At 44.4% G+C, this 14923-nt stretch overlaps 2 protein-coding genes across 2 annotated transcripts in view; both read right to left on the bottom strand.

The window, feature by feature from the left end:
• Positions 1 to 221: 221 nt before the first annotated feature.
• LOC129099925 (transcription factor-like 5 protein) lies at positions 222 to 4263 on the bottom strand. Its single transcript, XM_054609373.1, has 7 exons — positions 4205 to 4263; positions 2944 to 3516; positions 2690 to 2846; positions 2445 to 2604; positions 2171 to 2357; positions 714 to 855; positions 222 to 347 (listed from the first exon to the last, which is right to left on the bottom strand). Exons 2-7 carry the CDS (start codon positions 3495 to 3497, stop codon positions 222 to 224), a joined length of 1326 nt encoding a protein of 441 aa, XP_054465348.1. The 5' UTR covers positions 3498 to 3516; positions 4205 to 4263.
• A 1649-nt stretch (positions 4264 to 5912) lies between these two features.
• Positions 5913 to 14923, bottom strand: part of si:ch73-181d5.4 (uncharacterized) — a 31303-nt gene continuing 22292 nt past the window's right edge. The window contains exon 16 of the mRNA XM_054609368.1: positions 5913 to 14596. Within this exon, the coding sequence (XP_054465343.1) occupies positions 6462 to 14596 (8135 nt within the window). The 3' untranslated portion in view covers positions 5913 to 6461. The remainder of the gene's footprint in view (positions 14597 to 14923) is intronic.

Raw genomic sequence — 14923 nt, 5'->3', positions numbered from 1 at the left:
ATGTTTGAGCATCTAGTGGTTTGAGAGTGTAAACCTTCCACTTTCTAAATAAGTGTTATGTAGTCAGAAGCAGAGCTCCTATTAAAAGGATCCTTTTTGTCAGTTAAAATGTTAGATGACATTGACCTAACCCATAGCCTCGGGGTACAACCCAGGCTTAAATGTTAGGTTCAAATGTACTGAAATATCTAGCTGATTTATGAGATGAAGTAGTGAGAGGGTCATTGCTCTACCGCCAGAGGGATGCACAGTGTCTCATCCATCTCCCGGTGGATTGGGTCCGAGCCTGAAGAAGGGCCAGATTTAAGAAAGTGTCCTTTCCCATCAGCGAATGCCTTCTGGAACTCCTGTGAAGAGGGAGGATAACAAAGTATTGTAGCTAATGAAAGATAGTACCAATACCTTATTATTCTAAGTCAGTTTCTATCTAGACTGCCCCTCTTTTACTCCAGGTGGTGGTGGTGGTGGTGTTGCACACAGTCAGCATAATGTGGTGGATTGCAACGCTAGACGATCCATCACAGTAAAAATATGACGTTTATATGATTTCATACCGTAAAAGCCAGAAGAATTTGATTTTAACTCTCTAAATAATAAAAGTCACATTAAGAAATCTGAAATACTTATTACTCAGGCAGCAAGAGCAGCTCCAGCTTTTAAATCTCATATACTTCAGTTTCTATCATCAATGTTGAAACTCAACAGAAACTCACTTCTGTGAAGGTGTCACCATATGTTTTCTTGATGTATCTGAGGAAGGCGGTGGTCCACTGCAGGGTGGTGACTTTGTCTGTGTCCGAGTCACAGAACGGCACCAGCATGTTCAGCTCATCGCAGTACAAACGAATCCTCTTCCTGTGCAGAAGCAAAGACGATACATATGTTATTATCAGTGTCTCTCAAACTTTACTGACATGGTCTTTAAATTTAAAAGACTCCATGTCCCAGTGGCTTACAGAAGATCTAGGGCTCTAATAAGTTATCATTTTTTTAATCAATGAATCTCTAGCTTTGTTTCTTGATTAATTAATTAATCATTTGCTCTTTGAAACATCAGAAAACTGCACATCACAGTATCCTGAAGTACAAGGTGACATCATCAAATGTCTCCAAATCCCCAGTTGATTATTATATTGATTATTATATGTAAGACTAAGAAAAGTTGGGAGTTGTCCCAGTCTCCGCACATCTGAGAAACCTACTCTGATTGTACTCTGCAAACATATCTGTAATATATTTTTGTCCCAGACCATTGATTTACTTCTAAACAATGAGTAGAAACCTGATATCAATTCTATATTTAACTGGAAGCCAGCGCCACTATGATGTTTGATGATATTCATTACTAGACGAGACATACTAGACTATGACTTTTTAATAACATTTTAATGACATGCAATACTGTGACTTTTTCATTATATTTGTATGATGTTTTAATGACAGTATATTTTGAGACATACTATATTGTGTGTTTTTTTCATTGCCTACTGTACTCTGACATTTTCATGAAATACTATATGTATATGTCATGTTATGCATAGTATACTATGACATTTGTAAACAAAATTGTGAATATACTATATAAGGATTTTTTAGGGCACTTATCCGTGCATTTTAATGTTTTTATGGCATACTACACTATGACTTTTAAATGACATTTAATTACATAAATAATGACTTTTTATGACAAACTATGCTATTACTGTTCATGACATTATACGAGATATACTATGATTCTTTCCTTGTGTTCCCGTGTTTTTTGTCACTCTTGGCCTCTCTGTTTCATGCGTATCAGTTATTTCTTTATGCTGTTTTATTTACTTGAACATCAAGAAACTTAACCTGTTTCCTTGTGCCTCCAGAATCATTATCCTCCGTCTCCCCTGGCTGCCTCAACAGCTTGTCACCATAACCCCAAGCTATCGTACCAGCCACGTCTTACTCTCATTACCCTTCCCCGCTGAGCAGAGCTCAAACTGTCAGCATCCTCTGAAGCCTCAGTTTCTACAATAAATCCTACATTATTCCACACTCTGAGTCTGTGTTTGGGGCCATGGCTTCTTTCTTTCTGTTTAAAAAGTATGTTAATATTTATGTATTATTTAATAGGAACCATGTTCATTTGTGGATGGTGCAGAGACGCCTTCAGCTGTTGCCGATAGCTGCTCACCTGCGTTCCCTCTCCTTACTGTTGTGTCTCTCCCTGCGCTGGATAAGTGACATATTTGATCGAACTCTTCTCGAGATGCTGCTCCCCGATTCTCCAGCTGAGTCTGGGGCAGCCGAGGCAGCCTTGCTGGGTTGCGAGCTGTGTGTGATGCCATGCTTCCTGAAGGCAGCTGCTGTGGCCAAATCATCTTTGAAAAAAACATGAGTGTATAAGACTAAATTAAGACACAAAAAAACGACAACAAAAACAACAATTTATGAGTATTGATTATTACTTCCTATGTTCAACTGCTGCTCCTCTGCTGAGTTTCTGCCACTTGTATAGTGAGCTTTCGTAACAACCCTTTCCGGGTGGAAATTAAATGAGAAACTCTTGGGGATGATTAAACTATGATGCTTGTTATGTTCCACCATGTGAGGGATATGGCCGATCACCTGAGGATAAAACAGGAAAAAAGAGAGGATTGAACAATGAATTCTAGCTGTGCTGTCAGAATAGTGCATATGTTTTTCGTCCTACTTGTTCACACATGTTGGTGACTGGGTTAAATACCCCCCCTGCATATGGGCTGGAAACCTCAAAAGGATTCGCTCTGTCAGTTTTCATCCACTTATGCATCTGAGGGTGTATGACTGCCTCTTGAGCCTCTGCAGACTGCTGAAGTATTGTCAAAAAACTGAAACACAACAACATATTTTTGCATATACCATAATAAATGTGCATTATGGGGGTATATTTACAAACATATATACACTTATATGAGTGACGCCTACTTGCTGAGAACTGCAGACTGAATATCTTGCTGTCTTGGGGTGTCAGCGCACAGGGTATTGAACCTTTTCTCCAAGCAAACTCTGGCAGCCGATCTGGATCTCATCTGTGAAGATGCGCTGCCGTTGGGTCGTAGTTCAGTCGGGCTGTCCTCACCTCGGACTCTGGCCAGCACAAAACCAGGGACCTCGCCGTGAGAAGCTGGCGTCCGTTCTCCTGGCATCACCAGGCAGTGGTCATCGGTTGAAGTGGATAGGTCAATAGCTTGGGTGCCCATGGCGGGGGAGATCACTGCGGATCCAGTGGCGTCTTTTACCATCACTGTAGCAGGGTGAGATCTGGAAGCATGCAGGTCTGGAGGGGCAACGTGGGCCTCCATGTGGGCCTGGATGAGGTGCTGAAGGTGCGTGTATTCAACCTCGGACATCTCCATCAGACCGAGCTCAGGTAACAACACCTGCCCGTGGTCGATGGTCAAGCATCCACCTTGGCTCAGAATCACCCCACCGGGGTCGCAGGTGTGTTCTCTGGATGAAGCCGAGGGATATGATGACATCCTTCACTCTACAGACGGGCTGAGGACCGAGGAAGAGACACATTACTCTACATACACTGACACCAGAATAGACTCTGTAGCTTCAGTCCATGTTAATCAGCTAACTGTGTTGCCATGGAAGCCAACCAGGATAGAATATCTAGAATATGAAGGTTATTAATAATGTGCTAAATTGTTGCTTTTGCCAAAACAAACTAACACTGAAACAAACTGACATCTTCCCCATCTCCAACATGTCGGCCGTTGACAAACTGTCCGTGGTTAATTTCAAAAAGCTCACGTTAGAATTTTGAAAAGACGTTGGCCTACTCTGCGCTAACGGTAGCTCGTCACTAACCGTTGGAGGAATTTGAAACTAACGGTAGCTCGTGACTAACCGTTGGAGGAATTTGAAACTAACGGTAGCTCGTGACTAACCGTTGGAGGAATTTGAAACTACCGGTAGCTCGGGACGAACCGTTGGCACAAGAGGAACTTTAAACTACCGGTAGCTCGTGACTAACCGTTGGAGGAATTTGAAACTACCGGTAGCTCGGGACGAACCGTTGGCACAAGAGGAACTTTAAACTACCGTCGGTACATTTTGAAAAGACGTTGGCCTACTCTACGCTAACGTCAAATAATAACCATTAAGTCGTTCTATTTAAATGAGATGCAGATATTATTCAGCTTTCTTTATGGGCCTTATTCTTTGGACTTAAACTTACTTTCACGCCAACTCGACGAGCGAACGATGGCCGCGGGTGACAACATTGACTGAGTATGATAAGGTGATAACTGACGTTGTGTCCAGACCACCGGACGTCGTTTCAGTGTTTGACTGTAATTTACTGTTTTAGTAAATAATATATTTTTTGTATTTTTAGTCCCATTATATGATAATGTCTCCTCTACACTCCATTTTTAAATAAAATATGCTCTTTTATGGCTTTTAAAATAATATGCGGAGTTGTAAATTCAGCTATAACATGCTGCTTTAGCCTTAGTAATATTAATATATCCTTAAGTATAATTAAGTATAATACTTATCTCCAGGACTGTAAAAAAAAAAAAAAAAAAAAAAAAAAAAAAGTACAATGCAATGATTACTATGCATCAAACTATCTTTGCAAATATCCCAACAATTGGCAAAAGCTTCTTAATCTGAATAGAAGGCCTTCAGGACTATAAAACTACATAAAAGGTAAAAAAACCCCAAAAAAAAACAGTTAATTTTGTAAAAATAATCTGCTAAAAGTGCTCTTCTACAAAATACTTTGTTGTAACATAGGCCACACTTGATCCCACTTATTGTCATTACAATATAAGAGTCATATGGAGCACAAAGAGACTAAATGAACCACTAACATGTGTTGAATCACACGTTATAGGAAACTGGATATTCTTATTAATCATCTACATGGTTAGAGTTTAAAGTAGGCTAAGATAATATATAATAAAGTCCCTCAAAGTTGTACTCAAGTACAGCTACATCAATATGAACTCCTTGGTGGATGCTGTGATGCCTGATGACGGACTGAAGATTTTACTGAATGAATGTCACCTCCTGCTGGTAAAACATGATCTTTGCAGGTGGCTGGAGAAGATTATATACAATAAAGATTCAGTCCTCTATGAGCATGATTGTTAAAATGCTATATTCAATGTTAGAATATTTACTAAAATATTGTTCTTGTACTAGAGTACACGTTTATGCTACTTTGTATTTTTACGCCACTACATTCCAGGGTAATATGATTTACTCATGCATTGCTACAGCTGCTGTAGTTAATTTGCAGATTCACACTTTACATACAGAATATATGATTAGATAATAAAATATTTAGCATTTTGATTTATAACTGACAAAATATAGTAGCTAAAAATCATACATAGTTAAAATAAATAAAATTCTACTTACACAAGAATGTATCAGTGTTAAAACTCCAGTAATAACACTGACATGGATATTTTTCTGCATGTTTACTTATACTTTAAGTACATAATGCTTGAAACTTTTTTCATTACTGTACCTTTAATTGAAGAAACAGTTCACCCCAAATCAAAAATACATAGTTTTGGAGATATGGGTCGTAGAAATATCTCTCTTTTCTTGAATATATTGGGTGTTTATGGCTTGCAGTGCTCAAACCCCCCCAAAAATACATTTGAAAAACTAAACAGTAATGTCTCTTTTTTGTAAATCAAGACCGGTTTACTCAAGATAATGCACGGACCTTGTTGTGAGCAGTAAAGGAGACTTTCTATTGTACCTCTAAAAAATATAAACCACAGTGTGATTTATTACCACAAACAGAAAAGTGCTGGCACTTTAATATAGTTTTTGTTCCTTCTAAATAACAGATTAAGGCACTATTGTGTAGCAATTGATAAATTCAAAATATTTATGACAAAATCAGACTTAATACAAATTTTAAAAAATCATTTTATTGACCTCTTACACTCTAAAAGACCAATGAAACAAGCCATTTTTTAAATCAGCAGAAGAACATAAAAGCCAGATCAAGGCTACTGTACTGACACCATGGCTATGTTAAAAATCAAACAAACAAACAAAAAAACTGTACATTATCTGTACAAAACATTTCTTACCATTTCCGACTAGAAATGCACATCAAGTTAAAGTGATTGATTAAGTTTAAGAGGCATTTAGTCATAATCCAATAGAAAAACAAATGCATCTAGTTTGAATGCAAGACAAACCAATACATAATAAACTCAAATACCTAAGAGCATTTTCATAACAAGCTACAATGTCTGATCTTCCACATGGCTTTGCCTGTAAGTCTTTTTGAAATTTCAATAGGACATGGACAAACGCTTTCCTTGGGGAAAAAATACATTCAGTTTGTGTTATGCTGTAGTATCTCTATTCAATGTTATGATACTTCAGACTTCTTGCAGGTCTACTTTGACAGCCTTGCTGTCACGAGGGGGCCATGCTTTATGATTTTGTTGTTGTTTCTAACTTGACTGGACATTGCTTTTACTTCCATCACTGTCCATACTTTCATTGGTTTTAGTTTCTACACTCGTATCCTGTTTACCAGTTTCATTGCCCGCTTCCTTTTTTTGTTCTCCATCCCCTTTGTTTTCATTTTCAGGTGTGCTTATTTTACCGGCAGGACTTTTCTCGTGCTCCTGTCTTTGACCTTTGATCAATTCTCGTTCTCGACTCACTGGTCTATCTCTACTCCACTTCCTGTCTGCTGGGGGACCTATTTTTTGCCTTTTTGGGCTAAAGACATCAGGATTGTTGATCATATGATTTGGAAAGCGTATGAGACCTTCTGTTGGAGTGGGAAGCAAGGCACCTCTGAGTTTCTGGGGCTTTACTGCGTGCTGATTTTGTAGATTGTGAAAACCAGGGTCTGAGTTTCCTCCACTGTTTTGAGTTGGACCTAGTGGTCCATCGTATGTTGCAGAATGTGGATCCCTAGGGCCTTGATGAGGACTAGTGAAATGAGGTAATGCTGTACTCTCTGGCCATCCGCTATCACACCCTGGACCCCTTATATTTGACCCTTGCAGGTCATCCTTCATGGCTGGCTCAAATTCTCTTGAGTCTAACCCTGGGCCCATATCTGGACCTCTTCTATCTGACCAAGGACCCTCTGTGTTTGTATCCCACCTCTCAGGCCCATGTCTTCTATCTGAACTTTCAGGTGTTCCCCTGCTATCTGATTTACCAGGCCTTCTCATAACTCGACCTCTACTTCCCCTCCTAAAAGCAGGGTCAAATCCTTGTCTACCTGTTCTAGGGCTTTCCATGTCTACACCTTGCCTTTCAGATCCTAATCCCCCATAATCTGAAAACTGCTCATCAGTCCCTGGACCTTCAATGTTTGAATTTCTGTTTTCAGGCCCTGAGGGTCTTGAATCTCGACCTCTGGGGCCCCTTCTATCAAAGCCTTCCATTTCAAAGCCTGGAGCTCCCCTGTAAACACCATGTCCTTCCATGTCTGGCCTTCGCATATTACCCCTGAAATCTGTCTGCATCCGGTCATTCCCCATATTCCCCCCTCTAACATCTGATCCTCGTTCTCCCACATTTGGACCTCTTCTATCACAGCCTTGACCTCGATTGTCAGGATCTCTTTCCCCACTGAAAAATGGTCCACGCCCCCTTCTATTTGGTCCAGCACCCCCTCTTTCAGTCCCTCTCCATCCATCTCCAGGTCCTCCCCTACCAGGCCCTGGGCAAACCATATCTTGGTCACCCTGGACAGGCCCTGGGCCTCTGCAAACAGGACCACTCCAATCATCTCTTGGCCCTCTCAAAGGCCCTGGAAATGGCATATTTGGTCTTTCCTGTGTGGACCTTGGCCCCCTACGTTCAGGGCCTCTCCATTCCCCACAAGGACCTTGCCTGCTATGCTCTTGAACCTGCTCACCTAGACCGTCTTGGATGGGGCCTGGACCTCTGTTGCCATGTCTTTTCCAATCATCTCCTGACCATTCTCTTTCATTTCCTACAGACTCCATATTGGGCCCTCTTTCATCGGACCATTGTTCCTCTGTGTCTGTGCCTATCCTATCAAGAGCAGAGCCCCGGAAGTCTGGCCCTTTCCATCTGTCTTCTGGTCCTCTGATGCCTCCCCTCATAGGCCTTGAACCCCTCAAGTTGCGTCTTGTTCTATCAGCTCCTTGGCCTGCAATATCTTGGCTCTCTTGGATAGGTTCTGCCCCGCCAAATTCAGCCCCTCCCCATTCATCTCTTCGGTGTCTTAGACCTTCTGAATTTGGACCTCTCGGTCTGATCCCTCGGCCTCTAAAGTGTGGACCACCAGTTCTTCTCAATTCTGGTCCTAGGCCCTCCAAATCAGGACCTCTTCTTTCATGTCCAGGCTCTCTAAAGCCTGAGCCTCGAGGTTCTTGTCTGCCAGGCCCAGGGCCCTCAATTTCTGGACCTATACTTTCACAACCAAGTCTTCTGAAATCTGGACCTCTTGGACGTTTCCTATCAGGCCCTGGACACTCCACAACAGTTCTTTCAGGCCTCCCCCCCCTGATCTGTGGACCTCGCCAATCAGACTCTGGTCCCTCCATATTTGGAGGTCTTCTTTCTGGCTCAGGCCCTCTGAAATGTGGACCTTCTGGACCTCTCCTTTCAGCCCCTGGGTCCTCTCTGTTTGGATCTGAATAGTGAAGCCCTGGTCTCCTCATGTCTGGACCACCTGGCACACTCCTGTTGGGCCCTGGGCCCTCCATACTGGAACCTGGTCCTTCCGGCCTTGGTCCCCTGATAACTGGACCTCTCCTGTCAGGCCCTGAGCCCACAATATGTTGTTGTCCACTTTCGGGCCCTGGACCCCCGATGTGTGTTCCCCTCTGTCCTCTAAAATCAGGCCCTGGACCTTCTATGCCTGGACCAGTTCTTTCAGGGCCCATTTCAGTAAAGTCACTCCCTGGACCTCTAACATATGGTCCCCTCCTGTCAGCACCATGTATATCAGGGTTTTCATCTCCTAGACCTCTCCTTTCAAGTCCTTGACTCTTCATAGAGGGACTTCTACTTTCACACACAGGCCCTCTAAATTCTGGACCTCCTGGTCCTCTCCTGTCAGGCCCTAGTCCATCCATAGCTATATCTTTCCTGTCCGGCCTGGGTCCCTGGAAACCTGGACCTCCTGGTCCTCTCCTGTCTGGTTCTTGACTGTCCATAGTGTGACCTTTCCTTTCATATCCTGGCCCGCTAAAATCTGGAACTTCTGATACCCTCTTGGAAGGCCAGACGCAAGCCATAACAGGGCCTTCTCTATCAGGTTCCGGGCCACTAAAGTCTGGACCGCCTGATCCTCTTCTGTTAGGTCCTGGGGCCTCCATAGCTGGACCTCTTATTTCAAGTCCTGGTCCTCTGAAATCTGGACACCCAGTTCCTCTACTGTTAGGACCAGGACGCTCCATAGCTAGATTTCTCCTTTCAAGTCCTGGTCCTCTGAAATCTGGACCTATAGGTCCTCTCAAGTCAGGCCCAGGACCCTCCATTGATGGACCTCTCCTCTCTGGCCCTGGTCCCCTGAAATCTGGACCTCCAGGACCTCTTCTGTCAGGCCCAGGACCCTCCAAAGATGGACCTCTTCCCTCAGGATCTGGTTCCCTAAAATCTGGACCTACAGGGCCTCTCCTGTCAGGCCGAGGACCCTCCATGGCTAGTATTCTCCTTTCAGGTCCTGGTCCTCTGAAATCTGGACCTCCAGGTCCTCTCCTGTCAGCCCCAGCACCCTCCATTGTTAAGCCTCTGCTTTCAGGCCCTGGGCCCCTGAAATCTGGACCTTCAGATCCTATCCTGTCAGGCCCAGGACCCTCCATAGATAAGACTCTACTTTCAGGCCCTGGACCCCTGAAATCTGGACCTCCAGGTCCTCTCCTGTCAGGCCCTGGTCCCATTAAATCCTGACCTCCAGGTCGTCTCCTGACAGGCCCAGGACCCTCAATAGATAAGACTCTGCTTTCAGGCCCTGGACCCCTGAAATCTGGACCTATAGGTCCTCTCAAGTCAGGCCCAGGACCCTCCATTGATGGACCTCTCCTCTCTGGCCCTGGTCCCCTGAAATCTGGACCTCCAGGACCTCTTCTGTCAGGCCCAGGCCTCTCCATTGATGGACCTCTCCTCTCAGCCCCTGGTCCCCTGAAATCTGGAGCTCCAGGTCCTCTCCTGTCAGGCCCAGGAATCTCCATTGGTGGACCTCTCCTCTCAGCCCCTGGTCCCCTGAAATCTGGACCTCCAGGTCCTCTCCTGTCAGGCCTAGGACCCTCCATGGATAAACCTCTGCCTTCAGGCCCTGGTCCCCTGAAATCTGGACCTCCAGGTCCTCTCCTGTCAGGCCTAGGACCCTCCATGGATAAACCTCTGCCTTCAGGCCCTGGTCCCCTGAAATCTGGACCTCCAGGACCTCTCCTGTCAGGCCCAGGACCCTCTAAAGCTGGACCTCTCCTCTCAGGCCCTGGACCAACCATATCAGGTCCTCTCCTTTCAGGCCATGTACCACTGAATTCTGGACCTGCCGGTCCTCTCACGCCAGGTACTTGACCCTCCATATCTGGAGCTTTTCTCTCAGGTCCTGGTCCTCTGAAATCTGGACCACCAGGTCCTCTGTGGTTAGGCCCTGGACCCTCCAAAGCTGGCCCTCTCCTTTCAAGTCCTGGTCCAACAATGTCTGGACCCCCTGGTCCATGAATACCAGGCCCTACTTTGCCCCTAGTTGGACCTCTCCTTTCAGGCTCTTGTCCCATGAAATCTGCACTTCCTGGTCTCCTCCTGTCATGCCTGAGTCCCTCCATGATTGGACCACTGATATCAGAACCTGATTCTCTAAAGTCTAGGTCTCCAGCACTTCTTCTGTCAGGTCCCTGGCCCTCCATGTTTGTACCTCTTCTATCAGGCTGATGAATCATTTCATCTTCAAATGGCCCTCCTCTGACTGGACCTGATCCTCTCCTATCTGGCCCTCTCCAATCATCTCTTATGTCTGATCCTGGGCCACTCCAATCTAGACCCCTCATATGTGGACCCGGGCCTTTATATTGACTCCTCTGGCCCCCAATATCAGGACCAACAGCACCTGGTCCTGGACCTCTCCGATCTGGATCGGCAATGTATGGAAAGCCATCGCCCCTTGTATCCGAGCTGCCCACACTACCCATATCTTGACCAGCCTGCATGTAACTGCTTTCTGGCCTTCTTAATTCATGCATAGTTTCTGATTCTCCCCGGTCAGCGCCGTGCCCAGTCCTTTCAGCCCTAATATCAGGCCGTGGCTCTTTGAATAGTTCTCTAGGCCCGCTCCTGTCTTGTACACCACTTTCATATTTTATGTTTGGCCCTGGTTCTCTCATGGGTACATCTTGCCCGCTTTGCAGGCCCCACCTTTCATCTGTCATTGCTCTTAGAACTCTACCATCTGGACCTGTAGTTGCATTTGAATCTAAACTCCTCTCTCGAACACCACCCCTCCCGCTCAAGTCTGCATCTCTTCCATGAGCCTGGAAAGACCTTTTCGAAGGGCCCCTTTCCTCTAAAACTGAACTGCCATCATGCCTAGATTGCCTTTGAACTCTTCCTGAACCCCTAAAAGATGGACCTGGTCTCATATCTGGACTTGGATCTCTTACACCACCAGCCCTCATAGCAGATCTCATACCTGGAGAACTTCTATCTTTTTGGCCGCCACCTCTTCCTATAATATCTGGAGCCCTACCTTCTATCTGCGGGACAGCTGTTACAAGATGTTGTCCCCTCATTTCTGTATCACTGGGTCTAATATCAGGGCTTTGACCTTTTACTTCTGGGTTCACACCTTGCATACTAGACAGGTCTCGTGTGTGTGATCCAGGACCCCAAATGTTGAGAGTCATGCCTTGCATGCCAGGATCTCTCATCTCAGGCCCTGGGAATCCAAATCCTGTTTCTCTACGATCGATCTGTGGACCCCTATGTCCTAGTTCTTTCACATCTAATCCTGCATTCCTAATACCTGGACCACTCATACCATGTCCTTGATGCATTAGTACAGGGTCTATTTCAGGTCCAGAGCCCTGAACATCTGTGCCTGTAGCTTGATTTGAATGTTCTCCCCCTTGGCCCAGTACATCTTGATGCTTTAAGCCTGGAATTCCCCCTTCTATCTGTTGGTCTTGCTCGATCATATCCTTATCTCTGACACCTGGAACCTTAAGATTTAGGGCTCTGAAACCAATATCTCTACCATCTGATATTGCACCTCCAACAGAAGGCCACTGCATATTGGACATTGTTGTTTGACCTCCAACAGGCAGAGGATTATTTTCAACTTTAACATTTGCCTTTAAGTCGCTGATATCCATCAAAAGATCTCTCATTTCCTCAATTTTTACAGAGTCACTATTTTCTTTGCAGCTACGTTTCACAAATTGTGGCTCTGGATCAGGGCTGTGAGGAGAATCTCGAATGGGTGGATCAATTTCTCTCAGAGGAACTGTACTATCGAGTTTGTCCATGAAAGTCTCTTGTTGAGAGGGTTTATTCACGTGTGTAGAAGAACCACTACCTGTGTCGTCATGGCCACTGACTACAGTTTTTTGAGGCTCCTGGGATTTTGGTGGTTCTGTAGTTTCAAGCTTCACATTGTGAAGAAGTTCATGTGAACAGGAAGAAAAGCCTTTAACAGCGTTCTCGACAAGATCAGGGTCATTTTTAATAGTAACCGAGGTAAATGATGATTTGTTATTCTCTACAAATTGTCCAACAACAGAGTCTGAAGAGTTTGGAGCATTACATAGAACATTTAAAGCCGTTGAATTCTCAAGGGATTGTGGGGAAGTTCCTCTGCTCTGCTTTGGTGAAAGGGACCCTGTATCTTTTTTGCTAGGAGATGATGGGGATCTTCTACGCCCGTGAGAATGCCGGTGTGTACCATGCTCTTTACGGTGGCGACCCTGGCGTTCAGACTGCTCTCTAGCGCTATGCCTTGACCTGTCCCTTTCACTTCTTCTGTGTCGATCCCTTTCCCTTCGTCGCCGGGAATGTGAAGGAGAACGCTGCTGTGAACTTCTTGAAGGACTTCTATTGCGGACTCTTTCACGATGACTTCGCTTCTTTGGTGATAGCCTTCTCTTTCTGCTGTGGTATGCATTATGAGAAGTGCCCTTGCGGCCGGAACTATGTCCTGTTCTAGACAAAGATGAATCACAAGTCTTTAAACTGCCTCCTTGAAATACATCATCTTGCATTTCATTAAAAAGTGTTTCGTCCTCAGGATCATAAGCTACATCAGAATCTTCAATTTCTCCAGCAGAGGAATACTTGTCGTCATCCTTAACATCGTCCTTTGTTTCATCTTGCTCTGTGATAGTATTTGTATCATTTTCTAAATGAGGGATGGCAGTTGAGTCTTCTAGCTTAACAGTTTGTGAATCCGCATTTAAACTTTCCACAGTCTCTGTAAGGTTGCTGGTCTTGTCTGTTGATCCTGACAGTTGACTCGGAGGCAAAGGTTTTTGTGGTGGAGACATCAGGGAATCAGAAACAGAAAAGTGAGCCATGAACATACCCACAGCCTCTCTCTGTTGACGTAGTGCCTCTTCCTGCTCCTTCAACTGCCGTTTCTGCTCTTCAATCTGCTTATTGAGCTCCTCAAGCATCCGCTGTTGTTCAGTTAGTGTTGCAGCTGAGACAACTACAGTGCCTGTAGGAATGTTCTGAATTACTCCAGCTGGGGTGGAGGTTTGTGCTGGAGCTGGCGTTACAATCTGGGTAGAAATTGTCGTTGGGCATGGTGGAGAATCTGACGTTTGAGTTGGAACAGGTTGCTTTGTTAAAACTTCACTTTGAATATCTGCAAAGATGGTCTCGTCCTCTGGATCATAGGCCACACCATCGTCTACAAAGCCGGGTATTGCAGGGCCATCGGCCTTAATTGTTTCAATGCTCTTAGGAGCAACCTGTCTATATCCCATTGCTGGATCATACTCCTCTTCTGGGTCATATGGTCGGTCAAATTCATTTTCTTCTTCTTCTTCCATTTTCTTTACTTTGGATTTCTGTCCATACTGTTGGACAATTGGATCCACCATTGATCTAGACCTCTGAGAAAACATTTGGACCTTCTTAGCACCAACTGTTGTTGTTGTTGTTGTTGTTGTTGTAGAACTTCCGTCAGAAGAGACAACAGAGTCAGTTTGCTTGTTGCCGAACAAACTCTTTAAGATAGTCTGCAGCGGTGACTTATTACTGGATGTTTTTGTGGGATTCTTGTCAGAGCTGGTGGACTTAGTGGCAGCAACAGCAGCTGAGGTAGAAACAGGAGGGTGTGTTCTAACGGAAGTCGAACAAGGTGGCATGGTCACTGAGCCAGAAGAGGAAGAGTCTGATGGAGACCCAGGGCAAGGTGGTGTGCCAGGAGGTGTGGTGCTAGCAGGAGTCTCTGGATCGTATGGTTGGAACATTTCCAATTTGTCAGAACCATAGAGGACTGGGGGTTTTGGAATCCACATAGGGTCTTTGGACATAAGGACTTTGGGTCTCTTCTCTTCAATTTCCTGAGGCAAGCTTCCTGGACGTTTTGCCTTCTGGATGACTACCAGACCCAGGAGAAGATTAGGCCTGTTTTTTTCAAGCCCTGTGAAATAAAGACAGGTGAAATAAATAAATTAATAATCTAAACTAAACACATTTTACAAAATAAAACTGTTTCCTGGTTAAACACATTTGCCAGCTGGTGCCTGTACCGTCATCTGTTTGCTAGATTAAAAACTGGATGCATTTAGGCAATATGCTTATATGTTAGTTTGTAAATAAAACATATACCATAATAATCTCAACTTGCTTGAAAGCATTGACTTCACATTAAATATCTAGATTTAATTTAAATATGTATTCAGGGTTTGAATTATATATGATTAAATTATAGTAGATGGAACAGCTCCCCTGTCTTCCTCTCTCACCC

The sequence above is a fragment of the Anoplopoma fimbria genome, chromosome 12 (assembly GCF_027596085.1).
Source record: "Anoplopoma fimbria isolate UVic2021 breed Golden Eagle Sablefish chromosome 12, Afim_UVic_2022, whole genome shotgun sequence".
NCBI lineage: Eukaryota > Metazoa > Chordata > Actinopteri > Perciformes > Anoplopomatidae > Anoplopoma > Anoplopoma fimbria.
The sequence above is the reverse complement of the archived record's forward strand: the minus strand, read 5'-3'. Positions and strand labels throughout refer to the sequence as shown.